This window comes from Dipodomys merriami, unplaced genomic scaffold (genome assembly GCF_024711535.1).
Source record: "Dipodomys merriami isolate MVZ:Mamm:240054 unplaced genomic scaffold, mDipMer1.0.p SCAF_52, whole genome shotgun sequence".
In the NCBI taxonomy this organism is placed as follows: Eukaryota; Metazoa; Chordata; class Mammalia; order Rodentia; family Heteromyidae; genus Dipodomys; species Dipodomys merriami.
In genome coordinates, this window is record NW_027206091.1 from 5131273 (window position 1) to 5158878 (window position 27606).

At 45.3% G+C, this 27606-nt stretch overlaps 1 protein-coding gene across 6 annotated transcripts in view; it reads left to right on the forward strand.

The window, feature by feature from the left end:
• The window catches only part of Tdrd12 (tudor domain containing 12), a 51197-nt gene that overhangs the window by 20413 nt on the left and 3178 nt on the right, over positions 1 to 27606 (forward strand). For 4 of the 6 annotated variants that reach the window (XM_069998548.1, XM_069998551.1, XM_069998550.1 and 1 more), the window contains exons 10-27: positions 981 to 1057; positions 2875 to 2955; positions 6535 to 6595; positions 7241 to 7348; positions 8870 to 9055; positions 10347 to 10503; positions 10732 to 10859; positions 13047 to 13238; positions 14092 to 14220; positions 15985 to 16102; positions 17238 to 17377; positions 17498 to 17718; positions 19091 to 19190; positions 22082 to 22269; positions 22797 to 23007; positions 25265 to 25357; positions 26512 to 26684; positions 27217 to 27356. In XM_069998548.1, the coding sequence (XP_069854649.1) occupies positions 981 to 1057; positions 2875 to 2955; positions 6535 to 6595; positions 7241 to 7348; positions 8870 to 9055; positions 10347 to 10503; positions 10732 to 10859; positions 13047 to 13238; positions 14092 to 14220; positions 15985 to 16102; positions 17238 to 17377; positions 17498 to 17718; positions 19091 to 19190; positions 22082 to 22269; positions 22797 to 23007; positions 25265 to 25357; positions 26512 to 26684; positions 27217 to 27356 (2503 nt within the window). The remainder of the gene's footprint in view (positions 1 to 980; positions 1058 to 2874; positions 2956 to 6534; positions 6596 to 7240; positions 7349 to 8869; positions 9056 to 10346; positions 10504 to 10731; positions 10860 to 13046; positions 13239 to 14091; positions 14221 to 15984; positions 16103 to 17237; positions 17378 to 17497; positions 17719 to 19090; positions 19191 to 22081; positions 22270 to 22796; positions 23008 to 25264; positions 25358 to 26511; positions 26685 to 27216; positions 27357 to 27606) is intronic. The other 2 variants (XM_069998549.1, XM_069998553.1) reach the window with 2 other exon arrangements.

Sequence of the window (27606 nt, forward strand, 5' to 3'; positions counted from 1 at the left end):
GCTAGCACTCTACCTCTTGAGCCACAGCGCCACTTCCGGCTTTTTTCTTTTTTCTTATGTGGTGCTGAGGAATCGAACCCAGGGCCTCGAGCATGCAAGGCAAGCACTCTACCACTGAGCCACCTTCCCAGCCCTAGAATATTCTAATACTTAATTTCTGTACTATCCTGGCTACCAGCTTTTTAAATTGCAAGACATATTAAGACTAATTATCTGTAGTACCAGCTACCTGTGGTTTAGTCATATTTATCCATTGATTCTAGTGATGGCATCACCATCCCCAATTTTGTGTCCTTATCTGTGTGCAAGGGAATTACCTGAAATGCTCGTTAATGTGACTACTTTCCACAGAAATTTAGTTCCAAGACTGTGTGTGTGTGTGTGTGTGTGTGTGTGTATATACATATATATACATATATATTTGTATATATATGTGTGTGTATATATATATATATATATATATATATACTTATTTTTTGGCGGGGGGGTCCGGTCATGGGGCCTGAACTCGGCCTGGGCGCTGTCCCTCAGCTCTTCAGCTCAAGGCTAGCACTCTACCACTTGAGCCACAGCGCCACTTCCGGCTTTTTTTTTCTTTATGCTTATGTGGTGCTGAGGAATCGAACCTAGGGCCTCAGGCATGCAAAGCAAGCGCTCTACCACTGAGCCACCTTCCCAGCCCCTGCAAGACTATATTTTTTTTGTATGTGCTGGTATTGGGGCTTGAAGTTCAGAACTTCATTCACATTCTCTCTTGGCTTTTCTGCTCACAACTAATGGTTTATCCTTTGAGCTACACCTCCAACCTGGCATTTTTTTGGTTACTTGGACTTTTCTGCCTGCACTGGCTTTCACCTACAGTCCTTTTTATCTCAGCCTCCTGAGTAGCTAGTATTACAGGCATGTGCCACCATGGAGTGCCTGGCTCCAGAAGACTATGTCCTGTTCAACAAATATGTTCTTTCTGAATTTGTTTATAGGGTGTTGAATCGTCAGTGGACTGGCCTACAAAGAGAGGCATCACCATATATGCCGATCCAGATATACCAGCAGCAAGGTACAATTAGAAAATTTTCTGATCTGACTGGAGCCTAAGTTGCACTGGGTTTTACATACTCAGCCCTAGGCATCTATCTGCATGTATGTGTCGGGGTGAGGGGGTGGTGATGGTATCTGGGTTATCAGGACTGCTGATGATACCAAAATCTACATATGCTTGAGCTCCTCATGCTCATATATCTTGTTATCTCTAGATTACTTACTGTGCTTTGTACAACATACATGCTACATACACAGTTGGGTTTTTGTTTGTTTTGTCGGTCGTGGGACTTGAACTCTGGGCCTAGGAGCTGTCCCTCAGCTCTTCAGCTCAAGGCGAACGCTCTACCACTTGAGCCACTGTGCCACTTCCGGTTTTCTGAGTGGTTTATTGGAGATAAGAATCTCAGGGACTTTTCCTCCCTGGGCTGGCTTTTAACTGTGATCCTCTGATCTCAGCCTCCTGAGTAGGTAGATTTACAGGCGTGAGCCACCAGCGCCTGGCTATATGCAGTTGTTATACTGCATAGCTTAGATCATGACAATGAACAAATCTTCTAGCATAAGCAGGATATGTTTTTCCAAAATATTCCCAACCTGTGTTTGGTTGAGTACACAGATCCTGGAGCCCATGGGTACACGGGGCTGACATTATCATGTTCTAGAAGGTTGAAATGGGGAAGCATTCTGTCTCAGGACACCCTCAGATCAACAGCAATAAATAAGGAAAAAAGCCCAAGAAATTCTAGGATTCTTTTTTGTTGTTGTTGTTGGTCATGGGGCTTGAACTCTGGGCCTGAATGCTGTCCCTGAGCTCTTCAGCTCAAGGCTAGCGCTCTGCCACTTGAGCCACAGTGCCACTTCTGGTTTTCTAATGCTTTATTGGAGATAAGTGTTTCACAGCAGCTGGGCACTGGTGGCTCATGACTGTAATCCTAGCTACTCAGGAGGCTGAGATCTGAGGATCGTGGTTCCAAGCCAGCCTGGGCAGGAAAGTCCATGAGACTTATCTCCAACTAACCACCAGAAAACCAGAAGAGGCTGTATGGCTCAAGTGATAGAGTGCTTGCCTTGACCTAAAGAGCACAGGGACAGTGCCCAAGCTCAGAGTTCAGGCCCCATGACTAAAAAAAAGCATTTCACAGCCTTTCCTGCCCAGGCTGGCTTTGAACTGAGATCCTCAGATCTCAGCCTCCTGAGTAGCTGGATTACAGGCGTGAGCCATGGGTGCCTGGCTAGAAACTTCAGGATTCTGTGTGTCCTCTCCCTACTACTTTGTTTCCTGTATGGAGCTCCTAGCTGTGATTGGGACCAGACCATGTGGCCAGCACTGATTTCATATTTGGCAGAGCCAAACCTGTATGTTCTGAGGTCTCAAAGACCACTCAGGTCGGAAGTGGCGCTGTGGCTCAAGTGGTAGAGCGCTCGCCTTGAGCTGAAGAGCTGAGGGACAGTGCCCAGGCCCAGAGTTCACAACTGACCAAAAAAAAAAAGGAAAGATCACTCAGGTCAATAAACTAAGGGACTGAAGTTTTTCACCAGAAAACACAGATAGTTTCAGGTATAGGGTAAATAAATGAGTTCACAAATCTTTTTTTCTTGCCAGTCCTGGGGCTTGAACTCAGGGCCTGGGCACTGTCCCTGAACTTCTTTTACTCAAGGATAGCACTCTATACCACTTGAACTACAGTGTCATCTCTGGCTTTTTCTGTTTATGTGGTAGTAAGGAATCGAACCCAGGGCTTCATGCATACTAGGCAAGCACTCTAACACTGAGCCACATTCCTAGCCTGAGTTCACAAATCTAAATAACTTCTTTATGGTTTTGCTTTTTAGTGCTTTAAGTCAGAAGCCAAATGAGAAGCCACAGAGATTGGCAGAAAAAAAAGACTATGATGAGAAAAATGTCTGTGTGAAGTAAGAACTTTTTTCTTGGTCTAAATTGAACTAATTCTAATGAAACTATATGTAGTTTCAAACTGGTGTTCCCATGACAAAAACATCAAGGAAGTGCCCTGTGGGCGTCTCCATTCTCTGGGGTAGGTTTTTCTGTCTGATACTTTATTCCAGTAGAATGAGCTTTCCTCCCCTCTTTACCCCCTTGGTGAGGTGAATAGTTTTATGTGATGTTTTAGGGCTGTTGATTGGTTTGTGGGGTGGTTGCTTTCTTCGTAGTTTGTCTCTGTCCTGCTTATTAGCAACAGTAGTAATTTCATATTTAATCCACAAAATATTTTTGTGTCCCTTCTTGAGATTTTTGCTTGTTTGTTTACATCATACTAGCCTTTACCAGGTTAAACAATTTTATATTCTAAGCACCAGCCCGCTCTGCAGGCACCTGAGTGACAGAGCTTGCGGCAGATCACTGGGGTTGTGTCATATTACTATTGGGTTTGTGGGTCAGCCAGTGGCCCCATGAAGATCCTCTGTCTATCCTGGCCTAGCATGAGCTCTTCCTTACCATGAGCTCCTCTCTCTGTTTGGTTGGCTGTTCGTTTGGTTTTTTTAATTGTATTTTTTTTGTCTTTTCTTTTGTGGTAGTGGGGATCGAACCCAGGACGTTGCACTTGCTAGGCAAGTGCTTTGCCACTAAGCTACATCCCAGCCCCCTCTCTGTGCTCTAGGCCCAAGCTTGCCGTGGAGTTTTCAGCCTGTGATGGCTCAGCAGCCATCTGACTTGCCCCCTCCCAGACCTTGTTTTGCCTCCTGATGCCTGCAGATTTTCCTGTGATAACTGGCTGTTTTCCTTAGAACAGAAAGCCTTTCCTCATACTACTCTACTCATAACCTGCTACATTAAATTTTATTTCGCAAAAAAAAAATTATTTCGTCTTCTATTCTGTATCAGAAAGTTTTGTTTTATCTCCTGTTCTGCTAAATGGCTTTTACTGAGAAGCCATGATGCAACTATATGGATTGTTCTTTCAGTGTACTGAGGTTTTCAGGTAACCTTGAGGCAGTTGGTTAAGAAAACAGGCTAGGGAGGGTAACCTGGCAATGGTGTGATGTCTGACACAAGCAGGTGGTCCTGGGATTTGGTGATACTCGGTCTAAAGTCTGAGAAACCGTGTATCTGTTATTTCTGGTCAGAGCAGCAAAGACAGCCTAGAAAAGACACTTTTTCTCAAAAGTTGGTCAATTGAGGGTGTGCAGGTTTCATAGAACCTCACACCTGACAGTAACAACAACAAGGTTAGAGAGGGGCACAGGGATGGTGGCATGTTGGCAAGAATCCTGACTTGCCTTGGAAGGCCACCATCAGCCCTCTTCCCTTGGCCACCTCTGTTGGGGTCTGTTTCTTGTTTCTTGATGCATTGCTCAGTCTGTGAGTGCCAGTGGCCTGTTAGATTTATTGCCTCTATATAACTCACTTATAAATCTAGTCTTCCCCATTTTCTTCTCTGAAGTCCTGGATCTTTGAATGGCAGGGAAAGTGTTGGGGTCTGCATCAAGAGAACAAAGCCCACACACAGCAGGTTTCCCTCAAGTTCTTTTGTTTTTGTTTTTTGGTCATGGGGCTTGAACTCAACCTGGTTGCTGTCCCTGAGCTCTTCAACTCAGGGCTAGTGCCCTACCACTTGAGCCACAGTGCCACTTCTAGCTTTTTTCTGCTTAGGTGGTGCTGAGGAATGGAACCCAGGGCCTCATGCATTCGAGGCAAGCACTCTACTGCTGAGCCAACTTCCCAGCCCCGCCCTCAAGTTTTTACATGTCCAAAAGCATGCCCCATTCCCCTGAGAGCTTAGTCTCTCAGGGGCTGAGACCCATTTGTTACTGTCCCTCAGGCACATCCTGGGGATGACAGATGACTTCTTACTCCATTTGGTTGGTAGTGACTTCCTTATATTGAAGAACATTTTGACCCTGTAGCCGGATATGCTGGGAGAATGCTCTTAAGATTGAAGTGTCTGGGTCAGGTGCCCTTGGCTCATGCCTTCAGTCCTAGCTAAGGAAGGTCAGGTTTGAGGATCATGGTTTGAAGCCAGCCCAAGCAGAAAAGTCCATGAGACTCTTGTCTTCAATACACTACTCAGAAAAAGTGGGAAGTGAAGCTCAGAGACAGCACCCAGGCCTGAGTTCATGCCCCAGAACTGGCACAAAAGAAAAAAAAAAGATTAAGGTGTTTGAGATGGGTATAGGAGAGTAGAGTGATGTCCCACTTGCAACCCATTTATCATCTCTGATGTTTAAAACCTTGTAGATTTCCAGTAAGCATTTTAACATTTTCCTACTTAGAACCATCTATTTATTTAAGACAGAAAGTTTCTGTATAGTCTCCTGTCCCCTTAACTCCCCCGCAATAGGGATGGTACGGCACTAGATCTCAGCCCACACTTCTTTATTATATTGTTTCAATATCAGTTTATATACCATTCCCTGAACTGGAAAAGCTGAGCAGGAGCTCAAAGGCCCCTGAGTTCAAAGCCCTAGTACTGGCACCAAAATACAAGAATGGGGTTTGAGGGAAAAGTACAGTTTGATGTATATATTTAAACACCATGTTTTTCCCAGTCCCCACCACTGAAAATGGTTGGGAAGTCCTCTGCTGCTGTCCTAGTGCTTGCCTATATGGAGATTGGGGCCATGTCTAAAGGAAAGCAATTTCAAATCTCTTTTTTTCTGAGCTAGCGAGGTGGTAGTGAACAAGTTTGTTCTGGTCTGGCCTTCTTTTTTGTATCAGTCCTGGGTCTTGCACTCAGTGCCTGGGTGCTGTCTCTGAGCTTTTCTGCTCAAAGCTAACATTCTATCACTGGAGCCATAGATCCAGTTGCAGTTTTTCCTTTTTTTTTTTTTTTTTTTGGTGCTGCTTAATTGGAAGTAAGAGTCTCACAAACTTTCCTGCTCTGATCACCCTGAACTCTGACAATCAGATCATAGCCTCCTGAGTAGCTAGATTACAACTACGAGCCACTGGTGCCTAGGTTGGTCTTGACTATGAAGTAAAGCCAGTGAAGTATCCCAGTGGTTCTTGAGTGTGCTTGTGGCTCCCTGTCTGATTTTCTGGATAGTAGAGTTGTTTGATCCCAAATGTAGGCCTAGGGCTAGAGTCTACATGAGGGGCAGGAAGCTGGCATGACCGGCGTGGATGGCCTATGTGGTATCTTGTTTTTTGTTTTTTTTTTTGGTCAGTCATGGGGCTTGAACTGTGGGCCTGGGCGCTATCCCTGAGCTCTTCAGCTCAAGGCAACCTCTCTACCACTTGAGCCACAGCACCACTTCTGGTTTTCTAGTGGTTTATTGGAGATAAGAGTCTCATGGACTTTCTTGCCTGGGCTGGCTTTGAACCACGATTCTCAGATCTCAGCCTCCTGAGTAGCTCGGATTATAGGCGTGAGCCACCAGCGCCTGGCTTCTATGTGGTATCTTAATGTAATGAAGTGACATAACATGCAGTCCTTTGCTGTCCTTGGCATCTGTAGTCTGTTTTACTTCTGCCAAGAAAGTATTCAAATAATAGCTCATCTGCGAAAACTATTTCAAAAAATTATTTTACAGGTTACTGCAGTTTTTAAATCCCGATCCTTTGAGAATCGATGGAATCTCTGATCTACAGCAGGTACTTAACAGTACAAATCCTAAAAAGTTACACCAATGAGAACACTTGGCTTTTAAAATTACTTCTTCCTCCTTCCAGATTTAAGGTTGCAGGAGAAACTGATGAGGAACTTTGCCTGAAGCCATGCTTTTAACAATTACCTAGTGAATTACTGCTGCACACAAAGTGCTCTTTAATTAGTTAATTAATTTCTGCTGGTCCTGGGGCTTGAACTCAGGGTCTGGGTGCTCTGCCTGAGCTTTTTTGCTCAACGCTGGTGCTCTATCACTTGAGCCACATCTCCACTTCTGGCTTTTTGGAGATTAATTGAAGATGAGTCTCACACACTTGCCTGCCTATGCTGGCTTTATATTGCCATCCTTAGATATCAGCTTCCTGAGAATCTAGGATCACAGGCATGAGCTCCAGTACCTGGCTGAAATGGCTTTTTTTTTTAAAATTGTGGTAGTGGGGATGGAACCCCAGAGCACATGCTAACCTATAGGCTCCATTCCCAGCCTTTTCTTCATTGAGGTAATAAGATAATCTTCCTTTCATTTTGTTGGTTTGGGGGGAACATATATACCTGGGTTTTTGTTACATGCAGCTTGTTAAGTTCTGCTGCTGTCTCACAGTAGGTCCTGGTTTCTAACGTGTGTTGCTTAGTTGCAGAGGTTGACATTGGGCACACAGCATCCTGTTATGTTATTCCGAAACAAGATTGAGCCCTGCCTGACGATTGACAAGTCACCCCTGTCTGCAGACCTGAAAAAGGTGAAAGTGCACATAAAACTCAGGAAGAAATATCTAGCTTTTTCTAACAGAGAGTGGTGGTGGTAGTGTTTTTGTTTTTCCCAGGGTACTAGTGATGGAACTCAGGGCCTCAGGCATATTAACTACTCAAGTACTGTGCTACTGGGCCACATTCCCAGGCCTGTAGAATGCTGTGTACTAGGGTAAAGTCCCTTTTTCTGCTCAAGGCTGGCAATCTACCACTTGAGTCACATTTCCACTTCCTTTTTGGTGATTTAATTAAAGAGTCTCATGGACTTTACTGCCTGCCCTAGCTTTGAACTGCAATCCTTAGATCTCAGCTTCCTATGTAGATGGGATCATAGGCATGAACCAGTGGTACCCGATTTTAGAATTGTTTTTAATAGTTCTAAGATTGTATTATATGATTTCTTTAGTTTTGAAATTATGTTTTAAGCTTTTATTATTTCTCATTTATTCTTAAGACCAAGTTAACATCCTTTAAGTGGAAAAGCCACTGTATGATGTAATCTTTTTTGAAATGTTTTAAAATGTGCTTCTAAAAGGGTCTTAGAAGAAGCAACAATTTGCCAGTGCATTTGTAATATTCTTAGCCATTTTCAAAACCATTTTGTATTTATGTGGTTTGACTTGGTAAATTGATCAAACATCCTTACCTATAAAACTTAGCTAGGTTCCTGTGGCTCACACCTATCAGCTACTCAAGAGGCTCAGATCTGAGGATCACAGTTTGAAGCCAGCTTGGGCAGGAAAGTCTGTGCTCATCTTCAGTTAACCAGCAAAAGAACCGAAGTGGAGCTATAGATTAAAATGGTAGACCACTAGTCTTGAGCAAAAAAGCCAAGCAAGAGCATAAGGCCCAGAGTTCAAGCCTCTGTACTGACAAAATGTTCTAAAAGGCTGGCTGGGGATGAATAGACTTGTCTACCATGCACGAGGCCAGGACTCGAATGGCTGGAGCCTGCTCAGCCACACCATGGAGTGTGGACTTAGGCACTTTGGTGCAAAATCACTTTAATGCAGGCCCGTACTCTGGCTATCAGTGATATAGACAGAAAGTCTCAAAACAAGTGTACATTCTTTGTCCTTTTTGTCCATAAGCCCCTGAAACTCGTGCTTCGTAAAACAAGTCCTCCAAGGAAGAAGAGCCAGGGCTGCTCCCAGGCTGATGAGGAGCCCGCAGTCTGGCAGTTGGGGAGGCAACCCAGGCAAAGGCGCAGTGTTGTTGAGAATTATTAGAACATTTGAGTTTCAGTGACAATTGGCTAGGAAAGCAGATAAAAGCGCGCTTCTAAGAAAGCTATTTACAAGTGAGACTGATGGACTGGCAGGTGTTAGGAGAATGATGTGAAAGGCCACGTCCTTGATCAAATGCATGTGGATGGGCTGCCTGTTGGCCCAGAAAAGCAAGGGATTATGATAGGAATTTGTACCATGAAGATTAAGCCATGTACACCATATGGTGAGATCATTTTGTTTTCCCTGCTCCATGTTGATTTGGGGTGATTTTTCTCTTAATAGGCTCTTCAAAGAAAGAAGTTTTCAGGACCTAGCCCCACCGAGTCTTACTCTTGGCCTCCCATCGCACGTGGCTGTGATGTAGTGGTCCTTTCTCACTCTGGAAACGATCCTCTGTTGTACCTTCCACCATTACTAACAGTTTTGCAAATTGGGGGCTGCTACAAATCTTTACCAAGTAGAAACGGGGTAAGTCAAGGACATTTTTATTTCCCAGCCAAACGTTATCTAAAGTGTTTTCCATTGTGCACCTACCATTCAGTAGCAGTGAAGTTCACACTGCCAGGATAGAAGCTATCCTGTGAGTAGGCTTGCTTAACTTGTCTGGGTCCTTAGCCCAAGCCACAGTTGGTGGGGTGATGGCTCGGCAGCACAGCCCTGGTTTTGGGAGGTGAATCTAAAGGGCTTATAAAATGAGTTTATTTAATTCATGTAATTGTCCTAATAACCATGGGAGGGTTAGGCCATGTATTGTTAGGAAAATGAAGAAAGGAAGGAAACAGGCCGGACTCGATCTTGCATAGACAAGGACTGTTTATTGAGATAGAGTAGTGAGGGACATAGCCTTCTGACGGACTTGAAGACTGTGTGTTTGAGCTGGGACAGAAGCTGGGTTTGATGAGGTCTGAGCAAGGAGGCAGAGGTTAATGAAAAAGCCACTAGGTCAAGGGAGGTAGGGGCTTTTCGGTTGTGCCCACAATGGATGTTTACAGCCAGGCTTAGATAGATTGTCCTGCTTGAGTCAGCCAGTCTGCACTTACCTTTGGTGGGTTGCCTGGTATCTGTATGCACCTGGGAAAACAGCATGGGAGTCAGTCCTTCATGTACTGTTGTCCTCATGTACAGGAAAACAGAACGTGAATACTTAACTCCTTGTAAGTGGTAGACGTGGCGTTAGAGTTCAGTTCCTGTTGTCTTGTCCTGTAGCCTTCTGAGTTTTTCATGATACCCAATGCTGTTTTACCTTCCTGCTTCTCCTATACTTAAGAATTGACAAAAGCCAGGCACTGGTGCCTCAGGCATGCAAGCCAAGCACTCTACCATTGAGCCACCATCCCAGAGCCTGGAAGGCAGGATTCTGAAGAAATAGGTGTTACCTTTTGACATCCTCATAATGAGAGCAGGAAATCTGGAATCATGTTTCATACACTCATAACCTGTTGCCTTTAGGTTTTAGCTGTGCACCCTTGTGCATTTGACTTCACCTCTCTGCCCTGGGGCTTATCTGTGACATGAAGGAATAGGCCCTGCCCTGCAAAAGTGGTTTAAAACTGCACGAATTACCTTTTCAATGTGTCCAAAATGTGTTTGAATGAAATTTTATTTTAACTTGTCTGACCTGGCTGGCGATGGCAAGGTGATGGTGATGGTGGTAGTGGTCACACACACAGCTTCCTCTGTGTGAGGTGACACCTGGGTGTTGCATGCACACAGGGCTGCTGACTGCCTCTGAGATGTTTGGGTGTGGTTGTCTTTGCAGCCTCTGGCCGTCATTGTGTGCCCCAGGTGGAGGAAGGCTCAGTTCATTTTTGATTTGTTGGGAGACTACAACATGTCCTCCAGGCCCCTTCATCCTGTCTTACTGACAATCGGCCTTCACAAAGATGAAGCCAAGAACATGAAGCTGCCTCGCGGGTGTAAGCATCCTTTCCAAGCTGTTTGCTTCTCCCCACAGAAGGCAACTTGGCCTGTATGTCACTAAAGCCCTCCTGCCTTTTAGGAGGGAGGATCTTGTTGTGGGGGTCAGATGCCAGCAGGGCTCAGCCACAGTGGGCAGGGAAATTCACAGAGAATCTGAGCAGAGGACACACTGGGGAGACATGTGGACAATCTGGAGTGCTCATGTGTCTCCTTTTAAAATGTAGGCGACGTAATTATTACCACACCGCACAGCCTCCTGAGACTGCTCACATACCAGAGCCTGCTGTTTCTCAGACTCTGTCACCTGGTTTTGGATGAGGTGGAAGTGTTATTCTCTGAGGCCAATGAGCAAGTGAGTATGGCATCCTACACACAGTGTGTGAGCTGGGCGTGTCTCTGCCCCTTCCTGCTAGAAGGATCACGAAAAGTGGCCAACTAGGAAATAAGCTGGGCAATCTACAGATAGACTTTAACTCCTGTCATCTAGAAATTTCTTAAACAGTGTTAATATTTTCTTTTTTTTTTTTTGGTCCGGTCGTGGGGCCTGAACTCTGGGCCTGGGCACTGTCCCTCAGCTCTTCAGCTCAAGGCTAGTGCTCTACCACTTGAGCCATAGCGCCACTTCCGGCTTTTTTCTTATGTGGTGCTGAGGAATTGAACCCAGGGCCTCATGCATGCAAGGCAAGCGCTCTACCACTGAGCCACCTTCCTAGCCCCTTAATATTTTCAAAATTTGTTGCCAGGGAGAGTTGCTAAAATATATTTTTTTTCATTATGGAAGCCACCATCTTTATTTTTTTTTTTTTTTTTAATTTGAGAAACAAAACCAGGTGCAGGTGGCTCATGCCTATAATCCTAGCTACTCAGGAGGCTGAGATCTGAGGATCATGGTTCAAAGCCAGCCCAGGCAGGAAAGACTGTGAGACTCCTATCTCCAATAAACCACTAGAAAACCGGAAGTGGCGCTGTGGCTCAAGTGGTAGAGTGCTCGCTTTGAGCTGAAGAGCGCAGGAACAGCGCCCAAGCCCAGAGTTCAAGCCCCACGACAGACAGAGAAACAAGCTGGGTGCTGGTAGCTCATGCCTATAATCCTTGCTACTCAGGAGGCTGAGATCTGAGGATCTCAGTTCAAAGCCAGCCCAGGCAGGAAAGTCCGTGAGAGGGGCTGGGAAGGTGGCTTATAGAGCGCTTGCCTTGCATGCCTGAGGCCCTGGGTTCGATTCCTCAGCACCACATAAGCAAAAAAAGAAAAAAGCTGGAAGTGACGTTGTGGCTCAAGTGGTAGAGCACTAGCCTTGAGTTGAAGAGCTGAGGGACAGCACCCAGGCCCAGAGTTCATACCCCACAACCGGACCCCCCCCCCAAAAAAAAAAAAAAACTGGAAGTGAGCCAGGCACTGTGGCTCACACCTGTAATCCTAGCTACTCAGGAGGTTGAGATCTGAGGATCTTGGTTCAAGGCCAGCCCGGGCAAGAAAGTCTGTGAAACTCTTATCTCCAGTAAACCATCAGAAAACCAGAAGTGGCACTGTAGCTCAAGTGGTAGAGCACTAGCCTTGAGCTGAAGAGTTGAGGGACAGCACTCAGTTCAAGCCCCACAACCGACAAAAAACAAAACAAAAAAAACTGGAAGTGGCACTGTGGCTCAAGTGGTAGAGAGGTAGCCTTAAGCACAAAGAGGCTCAGGGACCATGCCTAGGCCCCAAGTTCAAATTTCACAACTGACAGAAAAATCCTGTGTCTGTTGATATATACAATTAGTATCATGACCATATTCTGTATGGTAATTTATCTTTGAATTTAGGACCCCACCTTTGCTAGGCTGGTGTTCTATCACTTCAGCCATACCTCCAGTTCTTTTTACTTCCGTGATTTTTTTTTTTCAGATAGAGTCTAAGACCTTTTGCCCAGCCAGCCTAAGCTACAATCCCCCTATTAATGGTTCCTGCAGAGCTGGGGTTTTTTAAAGTGTGCTCCTACCACACTGTGTTTTGGAGTTTCACTAACTTTTTGTCTGAGCTAGCTTCAAAATCATGACTCTCCCCACCTCTACATCTTCCTGAGTTGCTAGGGTTACAGGTTTGAACTATTGTATCTGATAGTTTTTTAAGTTATTTTTTTTTTTCCGGTCATGGGGCTTGAACTCAGGTCCTGGGTCCTGTCCCTGAGCACCTTTTGCTCAAGGCTAGTGCTCTACCACTTGAACCATAGGCACCACTTCCGGTCTTTTCTGTTTATGAGGTACTGAAGATTTGAACCCAGGGCTTCTACCTCTAAGCCCAATTTTTTTAGTTTTTAATGTGACCATGTTAAAATAGTTGTATGCCTTACAAATATTTACCAGGACGTTGTTTGTGCTTTAATTCTGTTCAGAGTAGAGTTTTATTTACTTACTTAAAACATTTCATTCTTTTTAGTTTTTTTTTTTCCTTTTATTTTTGGAAAGGTTCTCTCAACTCTGAAGATGAAAGAAGAACATTTTATGTTCTAACTAATTTTTACTCTTTTGAAATAATGACATTAACTATATTTTTTTTTAGACATTTGCTATATTAGATAACTTCAGAAAAAACATTGAGGTAGAAGAACGGGAGTCTGTACCCCACCAGGTCATTGCAGTCGGCGTTCACTGGAGCCGACACATAGAACACCTGGTCCAGGAGTTCCTGAATGACCCATACATTGTGATCACAGCCCCCGAGGAGGCTGCACTCTATGGCAGCGTCCAGCAGGTGAGCACCAGCAGCCACCTGTGTCCTATAAACTGTCCTCTTCCATGGTAGACTGCGCAGTGAATTTTGATTATGGCTTACGTATAAAACCTAGGAACACTCGGAACAGTAAAAAATCTTGCTGGAATGTTTAAGATCCATAATCAGCTCAGGGTATTTGCCAATCTAAAATAAAGTATGTCCTTCAGATCAATGGTGCTGAAGTCCCTTTTGCTGCAGTGTGTGAGAGGTATGTTGTGTGTGGATGGGTGGATGTGTGTTTGCGTGCATGTTTGTGCATGTGTGACTGTACATGCTTATCCATGGCGGAAAAGATTGGAAATGTAAGCTTTTGTCTATGTTTAGAATGTGATGTAATGAGCAGCTACCCTTTGGGGAAGGGGAAGGGAGTTAAGCTGTGACAGACGGCTCTAGTTGCCTTTAACTGTTCAAAGAGCTAAGTGACCAAACTTCTTGTTTTGATTTGAAAAAGTGCATTGTTTTCTTGTCCCTCCCTTCAGTGAAACATTACCCTTTGGTGGGCCTTTTCATGTGAACACATGTTAGGACAAAAATCTAAGGACTAATTTTAAATGGAAAACATTCCACTTTTGTAATTTGTCTTAAATTGTTTTATATATAATTAATCTAGTTATAAGAGAAACTGGTGCTTTCATTTAGTTCATTTGTATTTCCCTTGTTACTGTAAAAGACTTTATTATGTTCACAGTTTGTTGCAATAGCCACTTTCTTGGGAGAAAGCTTGAGTGTAAAGCCATTTGCAAAAGGCTTTGTCATACTCATTTTAATATGCTCCAGTTGCTGTTAAGATCTTTTTACAAAAAATCTCCTTGCTCTGTATTCTCTTGCCCAGGTAGTCCATCTTTGCCTGGAATGTGAGAAAACCTCGACTTTACTCCAAGTTCTTGATTTTATGCCAAGTCAGGCCCAGAAGACCTTGATCTTTACCTGCTCTGTAGCTGAAACAGAAATAGTGTGTAAGGTGAGCCCAGCTCCATGGTAAAACAGGAGTGGCTGGATCTCAGGCAGTCAGAGTGTCTTTGGAACAGTCAGCTACGTGGCTTGGGTACAGCCTCTCAAGTTTATCTACCAATGGGAAAGGAGGTGGGCTGTAGAGAAGGTTGGTACCAAAGAAGGAGCCACACATGTGGCCATGCCTTTCAATGGAAACAGGAGCGTGAAAGCATCTAGGAGATGAAGAAATGTCATTGGTATGTGTGTGTGTCTGTGTCTGTGGGTCTGTATCTGTATGTGTGGTGGGGGGAGATGGGAAGGCTTGACCTGGGCTTAAACACAGCTCCTTGTGCTGTTCCTGGGCTTTTAAATTTCTTTTCTCACAACTAGCATTGGGAGTGCCAGATGTAGCTTGGGTATGCCTCTAGTCAGGTTTGCTGGCCTGGCCTTCCTTTTCTTTGCCAGTCCTGGGCCTTGAACTCAGGGCCTAGGCACTGTCCCTGAGCTTCTTTTGCTCAAGGCTAGCTAGCACTCTACCACTTGAACCACAGCACCACTTCCAGATTTTCTGTCTCTGTGGTACTGAGGAATCAAACCCAAGGCTTTATGCATCCTAGGCAAGCACATTACCACTAAGGATTCCAACCATCTAGTCAGGCTTGTAACTGGTTAATTATAGAAATTTTCTGTCTGAGATGAATTATAGCTAGGATTACAGGTGTGAGCCACAAATGCCCAGCAGAAATGCCAATTTCTATATGCTTTAAGAAGATAGCCATACTGTGGCTCAAGTGGTAGAGCGCTACGCTTGAGCTGAAGAGCTGAGGGACAGCGCCCAAGCACAGAGTTCAGGCCCCACAACCAGACCCCCCCCCAAAAAAAGAAGATAGCCATAAAGGTCACTGTCATGTACACCCCAAATATATGAGTTAATGATTGATCAGTTTACTCTACTTTTGTATACATTTAGGCTAAAATGCAGAAACAAAGCCAAATATAAAATGAAATAATCAAAGCTGGGAATGTGGCTTAGTGGTAGTGTGCTTACCTACCATGCAGGAAGCCCTGGGCTCAATTCCTCAGTACCACAGGAACAGAAAAAGCCAGAAGTGGCACTGTGGCTCAAGTGGTAGAGTGCTAGCCTTGAGCAAAAGAAGCTCAGAGACAGTGTCCAGGCCCTGAGTTCAAGCCCCAGGACTGGCAATAAAAAAAAGATGAAATAATCAGTGGTACTTGTCCTTTTTGCTATAAAGATCTAAAAGGTACCTGTTGGCATTCCACGGATCTAGTGTATCCATGTTCAATATCTGTGCATGCATTTGCATGTGCACCAGTAGCTCACATCTGTAATCCTAGTCACTAAGGTGGCTGAGATCTGATGATTGTTTTTTCAAAGCCAACCAGAAAAATCCTTGAGATTCTTATCTCCAATTAACCAGCATAAAAGCCAGAAGTGGATGTGTGGCTCAAGAGGCAGAGCATCAGCCTTGAGCAAAAAAGCTCAGGGATAGTATCCAGGCCCTGAGTTCAAGCCCAAATACTAGCACCCAGAAACAAAATGGAAACAGATTTAGCAAAATAGTGTTTCAACCTTGAACAAGTTTGTAGGTAAAAATTACGGATTTTTGGAAATTGGACTGTTTGTGTTGAAGAGGTGTCTTATCCATGAGAGATCCTGGGTCACGGAGGTGGGACTTCCAGGTAGTGTGATGTCAGTCACACTGGCCATTCCTGGTGGAGGCAGATGGCCACGGGCCTGACCATGACTGGCCTCTTTTGTTATCATCTTTAGGTAGTAGAAAGCAACTCAGTATTTTGCTTGAAAATGCACAAAGAGCTTGTTTTTAACTTAAAAAGTGTCTTAGAACAGTGGAAGAAGAAGTTGAGTTCTGGTTCTCACATTGTATTAGGTAAGTAAGTGTTTTGATTTCTACTTACAAGTAGACGATGCTAAGGCCATAGTATCAGCACTGAATTTATGTATCTCATTTTATCTCAGATTTTTTAATAATGACTTCAAAATGAAAATTAACCTCGAGTTTCTCATGTTGAGGTAATTCTAGGTACACTTCTCCAACCAAGTTCACCTTGCTCTAGATAAAATCCGCATGAATATATCCTTGTATATATGTGCAGAATTAAACATGGTCAGAATTAAGATTCCTGTTATAGATATAAAGTCAAATACACACAGTAAATGAAAAATACATAGCCTAGGCTATGGGTATGGGTGACTCACACTTGTCAGCTACCTAGATGGCTGAGATCTGAAGATAGCAGTTCAAAGCCAGCCTGGGCAGGAAAATCTGTGAAACTCTTACCTTCTAGTTAACAACCAAAAAGTGAGAAGTGGAGCTGTGGCTCAAGTGTTAGCCTTGAGCACTAGCCTTGAGCACAAAATCTCAAGACAGGGCTGGGAAGGTGGCTCAGTGGTAGAGCACTTGTCTTGCATGCATGAGGCCCTGGGTTCGATTCTCAGCACCACATAAGCAAAAAGAAAAAAGCGGGAAGTGGCACTGTGGCTCAAGTGGTAGAGCGCTAGCCTTGAGCTGAAGAGCTGAGGGACAGCGCCCAGGCCCAGAGTTCAGGCTCCACGACTGGACCCCCCCCCTAAAAAAAAAAAAACAAAAAAACTCAAGACAGCACTCAGGCCTTGAGTTCACAAAGAAATGCCCCCCACACACACACACAAAAGCTAGATTTATGATTAAAAAAAGGCATTTCCATGGAAGTGGCACTGTGGCTCAAGCAGTAGAGAGCTAGCCTTGAGCTGAAGAGCTAAGGAACAACGCTCAGGCCCGGAGTTCAAGCCCCATGACTGACAAAAATAAAGGCATTTCCAAGCTTAAAAAGAGGTCACTTTCTATGGAATTTAATCAGTGGGCTGTAGAATTTGGTGGGGTGGGAGATGTGAAAAAAAGTTATATCTAAAAAAAAAAACTCAGGAGTACACGTAGCTTACTGGTAGAGGCTTTTAGCTCCATTATACTAAGCAAGTTCAGAAAACTTGAACTCATGGTAACGTAAGCAAATCCTCTTCCCCAGCCTCTACTGACGACTGCATCCCACTCCTGGCCATCACTGACGCCACGTGCGTGGTGCACTTCAGCTTCCCTGCCTCACCCAAGGTTTTTGGAGGACGTCTTTATTGCATGTCTGATCATTTTCAAAGTTTTACTCAACAGGTTTGATCCTTTTTTTAAAAATTCTCTTCAGTATAGTGACAAATTCAGAGCCCACGGTTTCACTGAGTTTGATCTGGATAATCTCTTGCTTCCCTTACTCACCCCCCACCCAATTGTAAGGGTTCACCGGTAGAGTGTGGAGATAAAAAAACCAAGTCTGTCTTGCTGCTGACTGAGAGGAATGCTAGCCACGCAGTGGGTGTCCTGCGCTACTTGGAGCGAGCAGATGCCAAAATACCATCGGAGTTATACGAGTTCTGTGCAGGGGTCTTGGAAGCCAAAGAGGACAAGAAAGCCAGAAGACCACTCTGCAAACACCTGAAGGCTTTCGGCTTCTGCAAGTAAGCCAGTGCTCTTTGTCTAAAACTGAGGGATGGTGTACAGTTAAATTGACAGATGGGAAGTTTACAGCCTGGCAGCACTCCTGCCTGCCCCCTAGTGGCCAGCCCCCAGCCTTGAGGGAGCAGGCATGGGCCCTACCGTAACTGTTCACTGACAACGGGTGCATTCTCCTTTTTCCATTTTTCAAATCTTCATGTATTAATTCCACATGTTAACAGGACTCAGTGTGCTACTTCCATACGTGCATGTGTATGCTCTGACCAAATGTCTATCGCCCTCCCACAAACCCCTCCTAGCTTCTAGTAATTGTATCTTACTTTTTGATGAACTTTGTTTCTCATAACAGGGTTTCTCCGGTTCCACCCACTTTGCTGCAAATAACATTTAATTCTGCATGGCTGAAGAGAACCACACTGTATTACTATGCATTTCATTTTCTTTCCCTGTCTGTATATTGGTGGTACCTGGGCTCATTTTTTTTTCTCATTGTTTTGCTCATTGTTGATGGCTATCTAAATGGAATTGTAGTGTGTATTCTTGTGTCAACATCTGTGACATCTGTCTATACTGGGTGCACTGGCTTTTCCTTAGTTTGTGGCTTGGTATTGTAGGAAAACATCACGGTGCACACAGTTGCTCACCTGGTGATGGCTTGTGGGATTTAGTCTAGGCTGTTGTGTCTGGAATCGCGTTGAACACTTACAGTCTGTACATCTTCCTAGAGAGGTATGTGCCCACTCCTATAGGCAGTCTGAGCAGGAGCGATGAGTGAATGCAAACTGCCTGTGTCCTCACCACCTCTGGAGCAGTCTAGTTCAATCGGTGTGTCTGTGGTGACACAGTGGATGCTCAGCTCTTGTTTGTTTTTGAAGGATTTGCGTTGATGTCCTTTTCCCATCTTAAAAATGGCTATGGAGCTAGATGCCATTGGCTCATGACTGTCATCCTAGCTACACAGGAGGCTGAGATCTGAAGATTATGGTTTGAAGCCAGCCCAGGCAGAAAAGTCCATGAGACTCTTAACATGAGACAAACTATGTAGAAAAAGCCAGAAGTAGAGCTGTGGCTCATAGAGCTGTGGCTCAAAGAGTAGGGTGTCACCCTTGAGCTCAGAGAAGCTCAGGGACAGCGCCAGGCCCTGAGTTCAAGCCCCAGAACTCTCTCTCTCTCTCTCTCTCTCTCTCTCTCTCTCTCTCTCTCTCTCTCTCTCTCTCACACACACACACACACACACACATTCTGGAACACTTTTTCACTCGTTTATAACTTGCTAGTATCATGTGAGTAATATTTAAGGTGAGTTGAATAAACCTCTAATTTCAGTTCAGACTTCTTTTTTTCCTACTTTTAAAATCTGGTCATATTTTTCAGAGACAAAAGGGTATGTCCTGATCGACACTATGTCAGTACAGAGCTGGACATGCCAAGGAAGTTGTCTGACCAGGCTCTGCCAGTGTATGGGTACATCCAGGTACGTTCTGTTAAGACCCTTTATCCAGGGATTTTCTTTTCATTTTGGTGGTGTGGGGGTTTGAACTTATGGCCATGCTTGCTAGGCAGAGATGTTCTACTGCTTGAGCCATGCCTTGAACTCCAGGCCTTTTTGCTTTCATTCCTTTTTGATCAGGCCTTATACCCATCCAACCTGGAGAGCGATCCTCTTGTTTATACTTTCTGTATATGTCTGGGATGACAGGCATGTAACTACATGTTCCATTTTATTATTTTTTTGCCAGTCCTGGGGCTTGGACTCAGGGCCTGGGAATTGTCCCTGGCTGCTTTGGCTCAAGACTGGCACTTTCCCACTTGAGCCACAGCCCCACTTCCAGCTTTTTCTGTTTATGTAGTACCAAGGAATCAAACCCAGGGCTTCCTTCATGTTAGGCAAGCACTCTCTCACTAAGCCATATTCCCAGCCCTCCATTTTATTTTTAAATATGATTTTGTTATTAAGGTGTTGTACCAGGGTGTTACCATTTCTTAAGTCAGGTAATGAGAACAATTCCTTTTGAATAATGTCACCCCTTCCTTTGTGTTCCCCCGCTTTTTCTCTCCCATTCAGCTTTTAATTTTATTTATTTTTTTGTTGGTCATGGGGCTTGAACTCAGGGCCTGGGCACTGTCTCTGAGCTCTTTTGTCCAAGGCTAGTACTCTACCACTTTGAGCCACAGAGCCATTTCCAGTTTTCTGGTGGTTAAATGGAGATAATTGTCTCATAGCCTTTCTTACCCAGGCTGGCTTTGAGCTGTGACCCTTAAATCTTAGTGTCCTGAGTAGCTGGGATGATAGGTATGAGCCACCAGTGCCCGGAAGCTTTTATTTTTAATCAGTTGGGTGGTGTCTTATGAACTTTTTGCCCAGACTGGCCTTGAACTTTAATCTTTCCATTCTCTGCCTGGTGAATAGTTAGGATTCTAAGTGTGCACTACAGCATCTAGCTCTGCTCATTTTCTTTCTTTTTTTTGGGGGGGGGGTTCGGTTGTGGGGCCTGAACTCTGGGCTTGGGCGCTGTCCCTCATCTCTTCAGCTAGCGCTCTACCACTTGAGCCACAGCGCCACTTCCGGCTTTTTTCTTTTTGCTTATGTGATGCTGAGGAATGAACCCAGGGCCTCTTGCATGCAAGGCAAGCGCTCTACCACTGAGCCACCTTCCCAGCCCCGCTCTGCTCATTTTCATCAAACTGTTTTAAGTAGTAGACTCTTAGTACAATGTAATTATAACTTCTCCTACCCAATATTAACATACTACCATTAATCTGATAATAGGAATGACCCTTAGAGATTGATATTTTAGAACCCCAGTTTATATATACAACCAAAAACAGCTTGTGTAAATGAGTAACAATGCAGGATTTTTTTTTCTAATTATATATTTTACAGTTATTTCCATTTAGAGGTAGTTAAACAATGCAGTATTGGATGTGTGATTCAAGTTGTAGAGTGCAAGCACCAGGTCACGAGTTCAGTCTGTAATACTGCTTTAAAAAGATACAGCGATTGGGGCTGGGAAGGTGGCTCAGTGGTAGAGCGATTGCCTTGCATGCATGAGGCCCTGGGTTCGATTCCTCAGCACCACATAAGCAAAAAGAAAAAAGCCGGAAGTAGTGCTGTGGCTCAAGTGATAAGTACTAGCTTTGAGCTGAAGAGCTGAGGGACAGCACCCAGGCCTCACGACCAGACCCAAAAAAAAAAAAAAAGACACAGCGATTATAGGAAAACTTTCCAAACATTCATGATTATTATTCCTATGAGGAAAAGAAATTCTGAGATGCAATAGAATTGCTGAGTTAAAAATGATTTTCTTTCAAATCCTTTGTTGTTGTTGTTTTTTAAGTGCCAGTCCTGGGGCTTGAACTGGGCCTGTCTGCTGTCCCTTAGCTCTTCAGCTCAAGGCTAGCACCCTAGCACTTGAGCCACAGCACCACTTCTGGCTTTTTTCTGCTTATGTGGTGCTGAGGAATCAAACCCAGGGCCTTATGCATGCGAGGCAAGCACTCTACTACTGAGCCAAATTTCCCAGCCCATCCCTGAGCTTTTTTGCTCAAGGCTGGTTGCTCTGCTACTTGAGTCACACTGGCATTTCCAGCTTTTTGGTGATAAATTGGAGATGGTCTCATAGACTTTACTACTTGGGCTGGCTTCTCAAACTGTGATCCTCAGATCTCAGTCTCCTGTGTAGTGAGAATTAGAGACATGAGCCATTGGTGCTTAGCAAGACTGTAATATTTCTTTCTTTTTCTTTTTTTTCTTCCTTTTGTCAAGTCATGGAGCTTGAACTCTGGGCCTGGGTGCTGTCCCTGAGCTCTTCAGCTCAAGGCTAGCACTCTACCATTTGAGCCACAGCGCCACTTCCAGCCTTTTCTGTTGATGTGGTGCTGAGGAATTGAACCCAGGGCTTCATGCATGCTAGGCAAGCACTCTACAATTAAGCCACATTCTCAACCCTAGAAGAATTTTTTTTCTTTTTGTTTTTTGGTGGGGGAGTGGTGGTGTTGGTTGTGGGGCTTGAACTCTGGGCACTGTCCCTCAGCTCTTCAGCTCAAGGCTAGTGCTCTACCACTTGAGCCATAGTGCCACTTCTGGTTTTCTGGTTGTTAATTGGAGATAAGAGTCTCATGGACATTCCTGCCAGAGCTGGCTTTGAAGCACGATCCTCAGATCTCAGCCTCCTGAGTAGCTAGGATTACAGGTGTGTGCCATTAGCTCCCAACAAGACTCTCATATTTCTGAATATGGTAAAGGTTTCTTCTGTTATGGTATCTGGCCTTTGTGGCTAATTTTCAATCTGTTTGCATATGAGTTCTTAGGTCAGGCAGATGAAGTGTACACATGTGTGATTTAAACATTTTCTGCTGTTTCAGATAATACCTTCTTACATTTCAAATGCAACAAATTACTTTGGTCGTATCATTGATAAACATGAGGATCTTTATGTCACTCTGAAGGCAGAAATGAATGAGTATTTTAAGGATTCTAGTAATAAAGTAGCTGTTGAAAAGGTGGAGAACTTGGGATTGTATGGCTTGGAAGAGAAGACACTTTTTCACAGGTAAAGCACTGTTTATCGGTGACACATCAGGCAATTTAAGCTGTCTGGAACACTTATTTTCACCACACAGAGTGAGGCTTGATCCACTGGCTTCTGACACAGAATACCACACTCCAGCTGTCCACCAGGCCACCACTCCACCTTGTTTAATTTTTACCAAGTTCCCACAGATGGGCATTTTATAGGCAAGCCCACTGAGCTGTGGCCCGTGCCAGGTGAGGGATCTTGGGCAGGCAGTGTATACAGCAGGTGCCACTCAGGCTTGAGTCAGAGTCCTCAAAACTTTGCTGTGTTCATTTGTATTCGTTTTTCTGATGAAGGGATTGAGCCCACTCAAACCACCTGTGAGTAATATAGATAGTCCATCACTGAAGGTTTTCCAAGGTCTTCATTTGCTCAGTTCCAGCGCAGAGCACACCTGTGTGGTGCAGCCATATTTTTGCGTGTTTCCCATGTGCTGGGTAGGTTGAGGCAGAGATGACTTCCTCTTGGAACTTCTGCTCAGGTAATGGCCTGCTGTTCTCCAGAGTTCAGGTTCTGGAGATGAGCCAGAAAGAAGACACAGGGGGCCTGGGGAGCATCCTTGTGACCTTCCTGGATGAAGGCAGGACGGGGCTGGTGACAAAGGACCAGCTCTTGAGCCTCCCGGAAAGCTTCCGCACGCTGCCCCCACAGGCTGTGGAGTTCATTGTGTGCCGAGTGAAACCTGCCGACGGTGAGATGGAATGGAATCCAAAGGTGACTGATTGTCTCTTTCCCTCTTTCGTCGATTAGGAGGATATGTTTAACCCCAAATACACCCAGATTACGCATTGTCTGAACTTACTTCATATGTCCATATATAATGAGGCTTTTTTGAGGTAAGGGTCTGGAAGGGAGGAGGTTTCGACTTGTATTGCCCAGGCTGGTCTTGAATTCCTAGCCTCACATGATCCTCCTACCTCAGTTTCTCACATGGCTTGGACTGCCTGAGAGTTAAGTGGGGATGCAGGCCCCACTGCCCCAGCACCCCTGGGGAGCAGCTTCATTGTCCCATGTCCTTGGGAGTAGAGATGGATTCTCGTTCCATTCAATGGGTGTTCAGGGAAGTAAACGCCATTTGACAGGGTACATCATCCACATGGGGACACCTTCAGAATCTGGGGTCTGAGTGTCCCATCTCCACCAGCCCCTGGGCCTCTCTGGCACGAGCCCTAGGGCAGGTTCCTGAACCTCTCTGCACCTGTCCTCACTCAAGCCCCACTGCTACCAAACCAGAATCTAGCTCTTCCTGCCTCCTTCCGGCAGGAATCCAGCTCTTCCTGCCTCCTTCCGGCATTTCAGTTCATCTCCACACACGAATCAACCCTCAGCCATAACCTTTAACTACAGGCTCTTACCAGCAAGTTCTAGATAGCAGCAGAGACAACCACCATGTGTCAATCACCATCACTTTTCACCAGGCTGAATAACTGTACCTTACACTACACTTGGAATCATCAAAATCAACTTGATTTGGTGGTTCATGCCTGTAATCCCAGCTACTCAGGAGGATGAGGTCTGAGGATTATGGTTCAAAGCCAGCCCAAGCAGACAAGTCTGTAAGAGACTTAGCTCCAGTTAACCATCAAAAGCCAGAAATAGAGATATGACTCAAGTGGTAGGGTGCCACAGTCTTGGGCAAAAAAGCTGAGAACCAGGCACTGGTAGCTCATGGCTGTAATCTAGCTACTCAGGAGGCTGAGATTTGAGGATCAAGGTTCAAAGGCAGCCCAGGAAGGAAAGTCTTGTCTAATTAACCACAAAAAGCTGTCATGGAGCTGTGGCTCAAAAGTGGTAGAACACTAGCCTTGAGAAACAAAAGCTCAGGGACAATGTCCAGATCCTGAGTTCAAGGACTGGCTAAAAAAGCCAGAGGTGAATCTGTGAGTCAAGTGGTAAAGCATCACCTCATTCATGCCCAGTGCTACCCCCACTGAGGGATGGGGCTCTGTGACCCCCCCCCCCCATGGAGCCGCCTATAGACAGATCAGGCAGCATAGGCAGAATACAGAAGGTGGGTTTAGGGGTGTGAGGACTTGGTTATAGTGGGGTTTGAACTCAGGGCTTCTTGCTTGCTAGGCAGGCAGTGTACCACTGGAGCTATTCCTCCTGCCCTTTTTGCTCCTTTTTTCCCTCAGGCCCACCTAGACTGCCATCCTATGTATATAGTTCCTGCCATTGCTGGGGAGAGGGATAAAGTATCACACTCCAGCTTTCTCCGCTGAAATGGAGTTTTAGTAACTTTTTTTTTTTTTTTTGTCAGTCATGGGGCTTGAACTCTGGGCTTGGGCGCTGTCCCTGCATTCTTCAGCTCAAGGCGAGTGCTCTACCACTTGAGCCACAGTGCCACTTCCAGCTTTCTAGTGTTTTTATTTTATTTTTTTTTATTTATTTATTTTTTGGTTCTGGTCGTGGGGCCTGAGCTCTGGGCCTGGGTGCTGTCCCTCAGCTCTTCAGCTCAAGGCTAGTGCTCTACCACTTAAGCCACAGCACCACTTCCGGCTTTTTTTCTTTTTGCTTATATGGTGCTGAGGAATCGAACCCAGGGCCTCAGGCATGCAAGGCAAGTGCTCTACCACTGAGCCAACTTCCCAGCCCTCTAGTGTTTTTTATTGAAGAGTCTCACAGACTTTCCTGCCCGCGCTGGCTTTGAACCGTGATCTTCAGATCTCAGCCTTCTGAGTAGCTAGGATGACAGACATGAGCCACTGGCACCCAGCCTTAGGAACATTTTTTTCTTGATGTGACCTGAAACTATGATCCTCCTGGTCTCAGTCTCCTACATCACTGGGTGAGAGAAGCATGCCACTGTGCCCAGCTGACTAGGTAGCTTGAGGCCTGACTAGCCTCACCCCGTCAGCCCCATAACGCACTTCTTGGGTGGTGAGGACCCAAGTATGAACCACCGGGCCCAGCCTGCCAAGAGGTATTTTGTTAAAGCTGCAGATTACATTAAGTGCTTTTTTTTTTTCAGGTTACTAGGTACATTCATCATAAAATTGTTGGAAAATTGCATGATGCAAAAGTAGTATTGGCTCTGGGGAATACTGTTTGGATTGACCCAATGGTAAGTGTGTAGTTTCCTTAAAATCTCCTAAAATGATGCATATTCTTCTAATGATTGCTTCAGTAACTGTTGGCTTCCAGAACTGGAGGCAGATTTGGGTTGTGTTGGAGGAGGTGTTGTTCATACATAGGTGTTGCTCATGAGTTTTGTTGTGGGGTTTTGTTGTTTGATGGATTATCTTAAGCCATGGCCTAGTACATACACGTGTGTGTGTGCGTGTGCGTGCGTGTGTGTGTGTGTGTGTGTGTGTGTGTGTGTGGTACACGCTCCCACACAAGTGTCACAAAGGTGTTCTTTAGATGCAGCAATTCTACTTCCACCTTTTCAAGTGTTGATTTCACAGCTGGCAGGCCCCGCCCGAGTCAGTGCCCGCTATGTGTCCCTCCGATCTAGATTGTAAATGAGCCTAAAGACATGTGCCATGCTCGGTGATGCCTAGGGTTCTATCTCAGAGCACCCAAAGATAAAAGATACCTTTTGATGTGTTTATGCTGGTCAGTGGGGCTTGAACTCTGGGCCTGGGCATTGTCCCTTAGCTCTTTCACTAAAGGCTGGCTCTCTACCACTTAAGCCACAGCTCCAGCTTTTTGTTTGTTGACTACAAATAAGTCTCCTGGACTTCTTGCCCAGTTTGGCTCATGATCCTCACATCTCAGCCTCCTGAGTAGCTAGAATAACAGGCACGAGCCAACAGCATCTAGCTCAAAGATAGCCTTTTATATCCTCACTTTCTCATCTGCTCACTACCTGCTCCTTGCTAGTAGTGCAGGTGTCAGGTTACCTCTGTGAGCCAAGCAGATGAGGTCCTGCCTGGGGTTGATGGGGCACCAGATTGTACTGCTGCGGATTCGTAAATTGAAATGGATAAGAAAGTTGTGGTCGCAGAAAAGGAAAACAGAGGAAATGGTCTGAAACACAGAAAGGGGAAGGCCCTTTTTAAAGAGGTGAAACAGTTGAGTAAGAATCTTGAAAACAGGACATTGAATGTGGTTCCACCAGTCCAGACTGGCATGGGTATGGATTTTATCCCAGGAGTTGACCCCACACTTCATGTGCCTGTGCTGTGTCCCCTCCGCTGTGAAATGAGCATTTGCTGTAGTGGCAACCTGCTCAGCAGGACTCCTAAAAATGTCCTTTCCCCCTCATGCTTCAAGGTGCATGTTACAAAACTTCCAAACCTGAAAACTTCCATCATTGATTATAATGTTCGTGCAGAGATTCTGTCCACGGGGATGGGCATCGATAATTCAGAACACGTGCAACAACTGAAATTGCTTTGCAAGGGAACGGACATGCCGGCTTGTGATGGTGGCCTCGGCCAGACCACGTAAGGAAGTGCCTTTGTCTCCTTTCTCAAGTGTTTGGGTCCTGTGTGTTCAGTTACATGCATCTCTGTGGTGTCTTTGGTTTTTGCCAGTCCTGGGCACTGTCCCTGAGCCTTTTTGTGCTCAAGGCTAGCACTCCACTTGAACCACAGCACTCTCCTTGAATCCCAACAGCAAGCCAGGATGGGGGTTCCCTTGCTTACATTCTGACTGCTTGGGACTCCCTTACCCTGTGTTTTCCCATCTCCGGCATCCCAGCCAGTCTGGAGGAGGCAGGTGGGGGGAGAGGGGTTCTGAAAACCCAGCACTGGGTGGTGCTTTCTCATCTGCCATGTGCCTGCTGCAAAGGCAGAGGCTGGCAAAACTGGGCGGCTTGCCTTACTGCAAACAGAGCACTGGGCGGCTCTTTCTTTGTCATCTGCCCTTAAGTCACCAGCCATGGAGGGCTGCCTGTGGAGGTGGTGACCGAGCCCAGCCATGAGTGCCTTTGGGATCCTCCTGAGGTCAGCGCTAACCCAGGGCCTCTTGGTTTAGGGTGACTTCCCCAGAGAAAGAGGCTGCTGCTGTATCTGGGGCTCGGCAGGAGGATGCGCAAGCGCCAGGGAAGTCCACCTCTAGCTCCAGCTCCAGCGCCAGCGCCAGCTCCATGACTGACTCTGCTCACCACAGTCCAGGTTTGTACTTGTTACTGAAAGGATGCTGACTTGAAATCATTAAACCTCACATTTTGGCTCTTGAGATAAAGTAAGATGTTGACACAGACTGTTCCATTTTTTGGTGAGTCAGTGTTAGAAGATGACATAAGCTGACTTTATCTGTTTCTATTGGTTTTTTTTTTAAACACTTTTTTGTATCTGTGACACATAACATATACCCAGGCAGGCGCGCGCGGATGAGACCCAGCTCCCCAGCGTCCATCTGGCC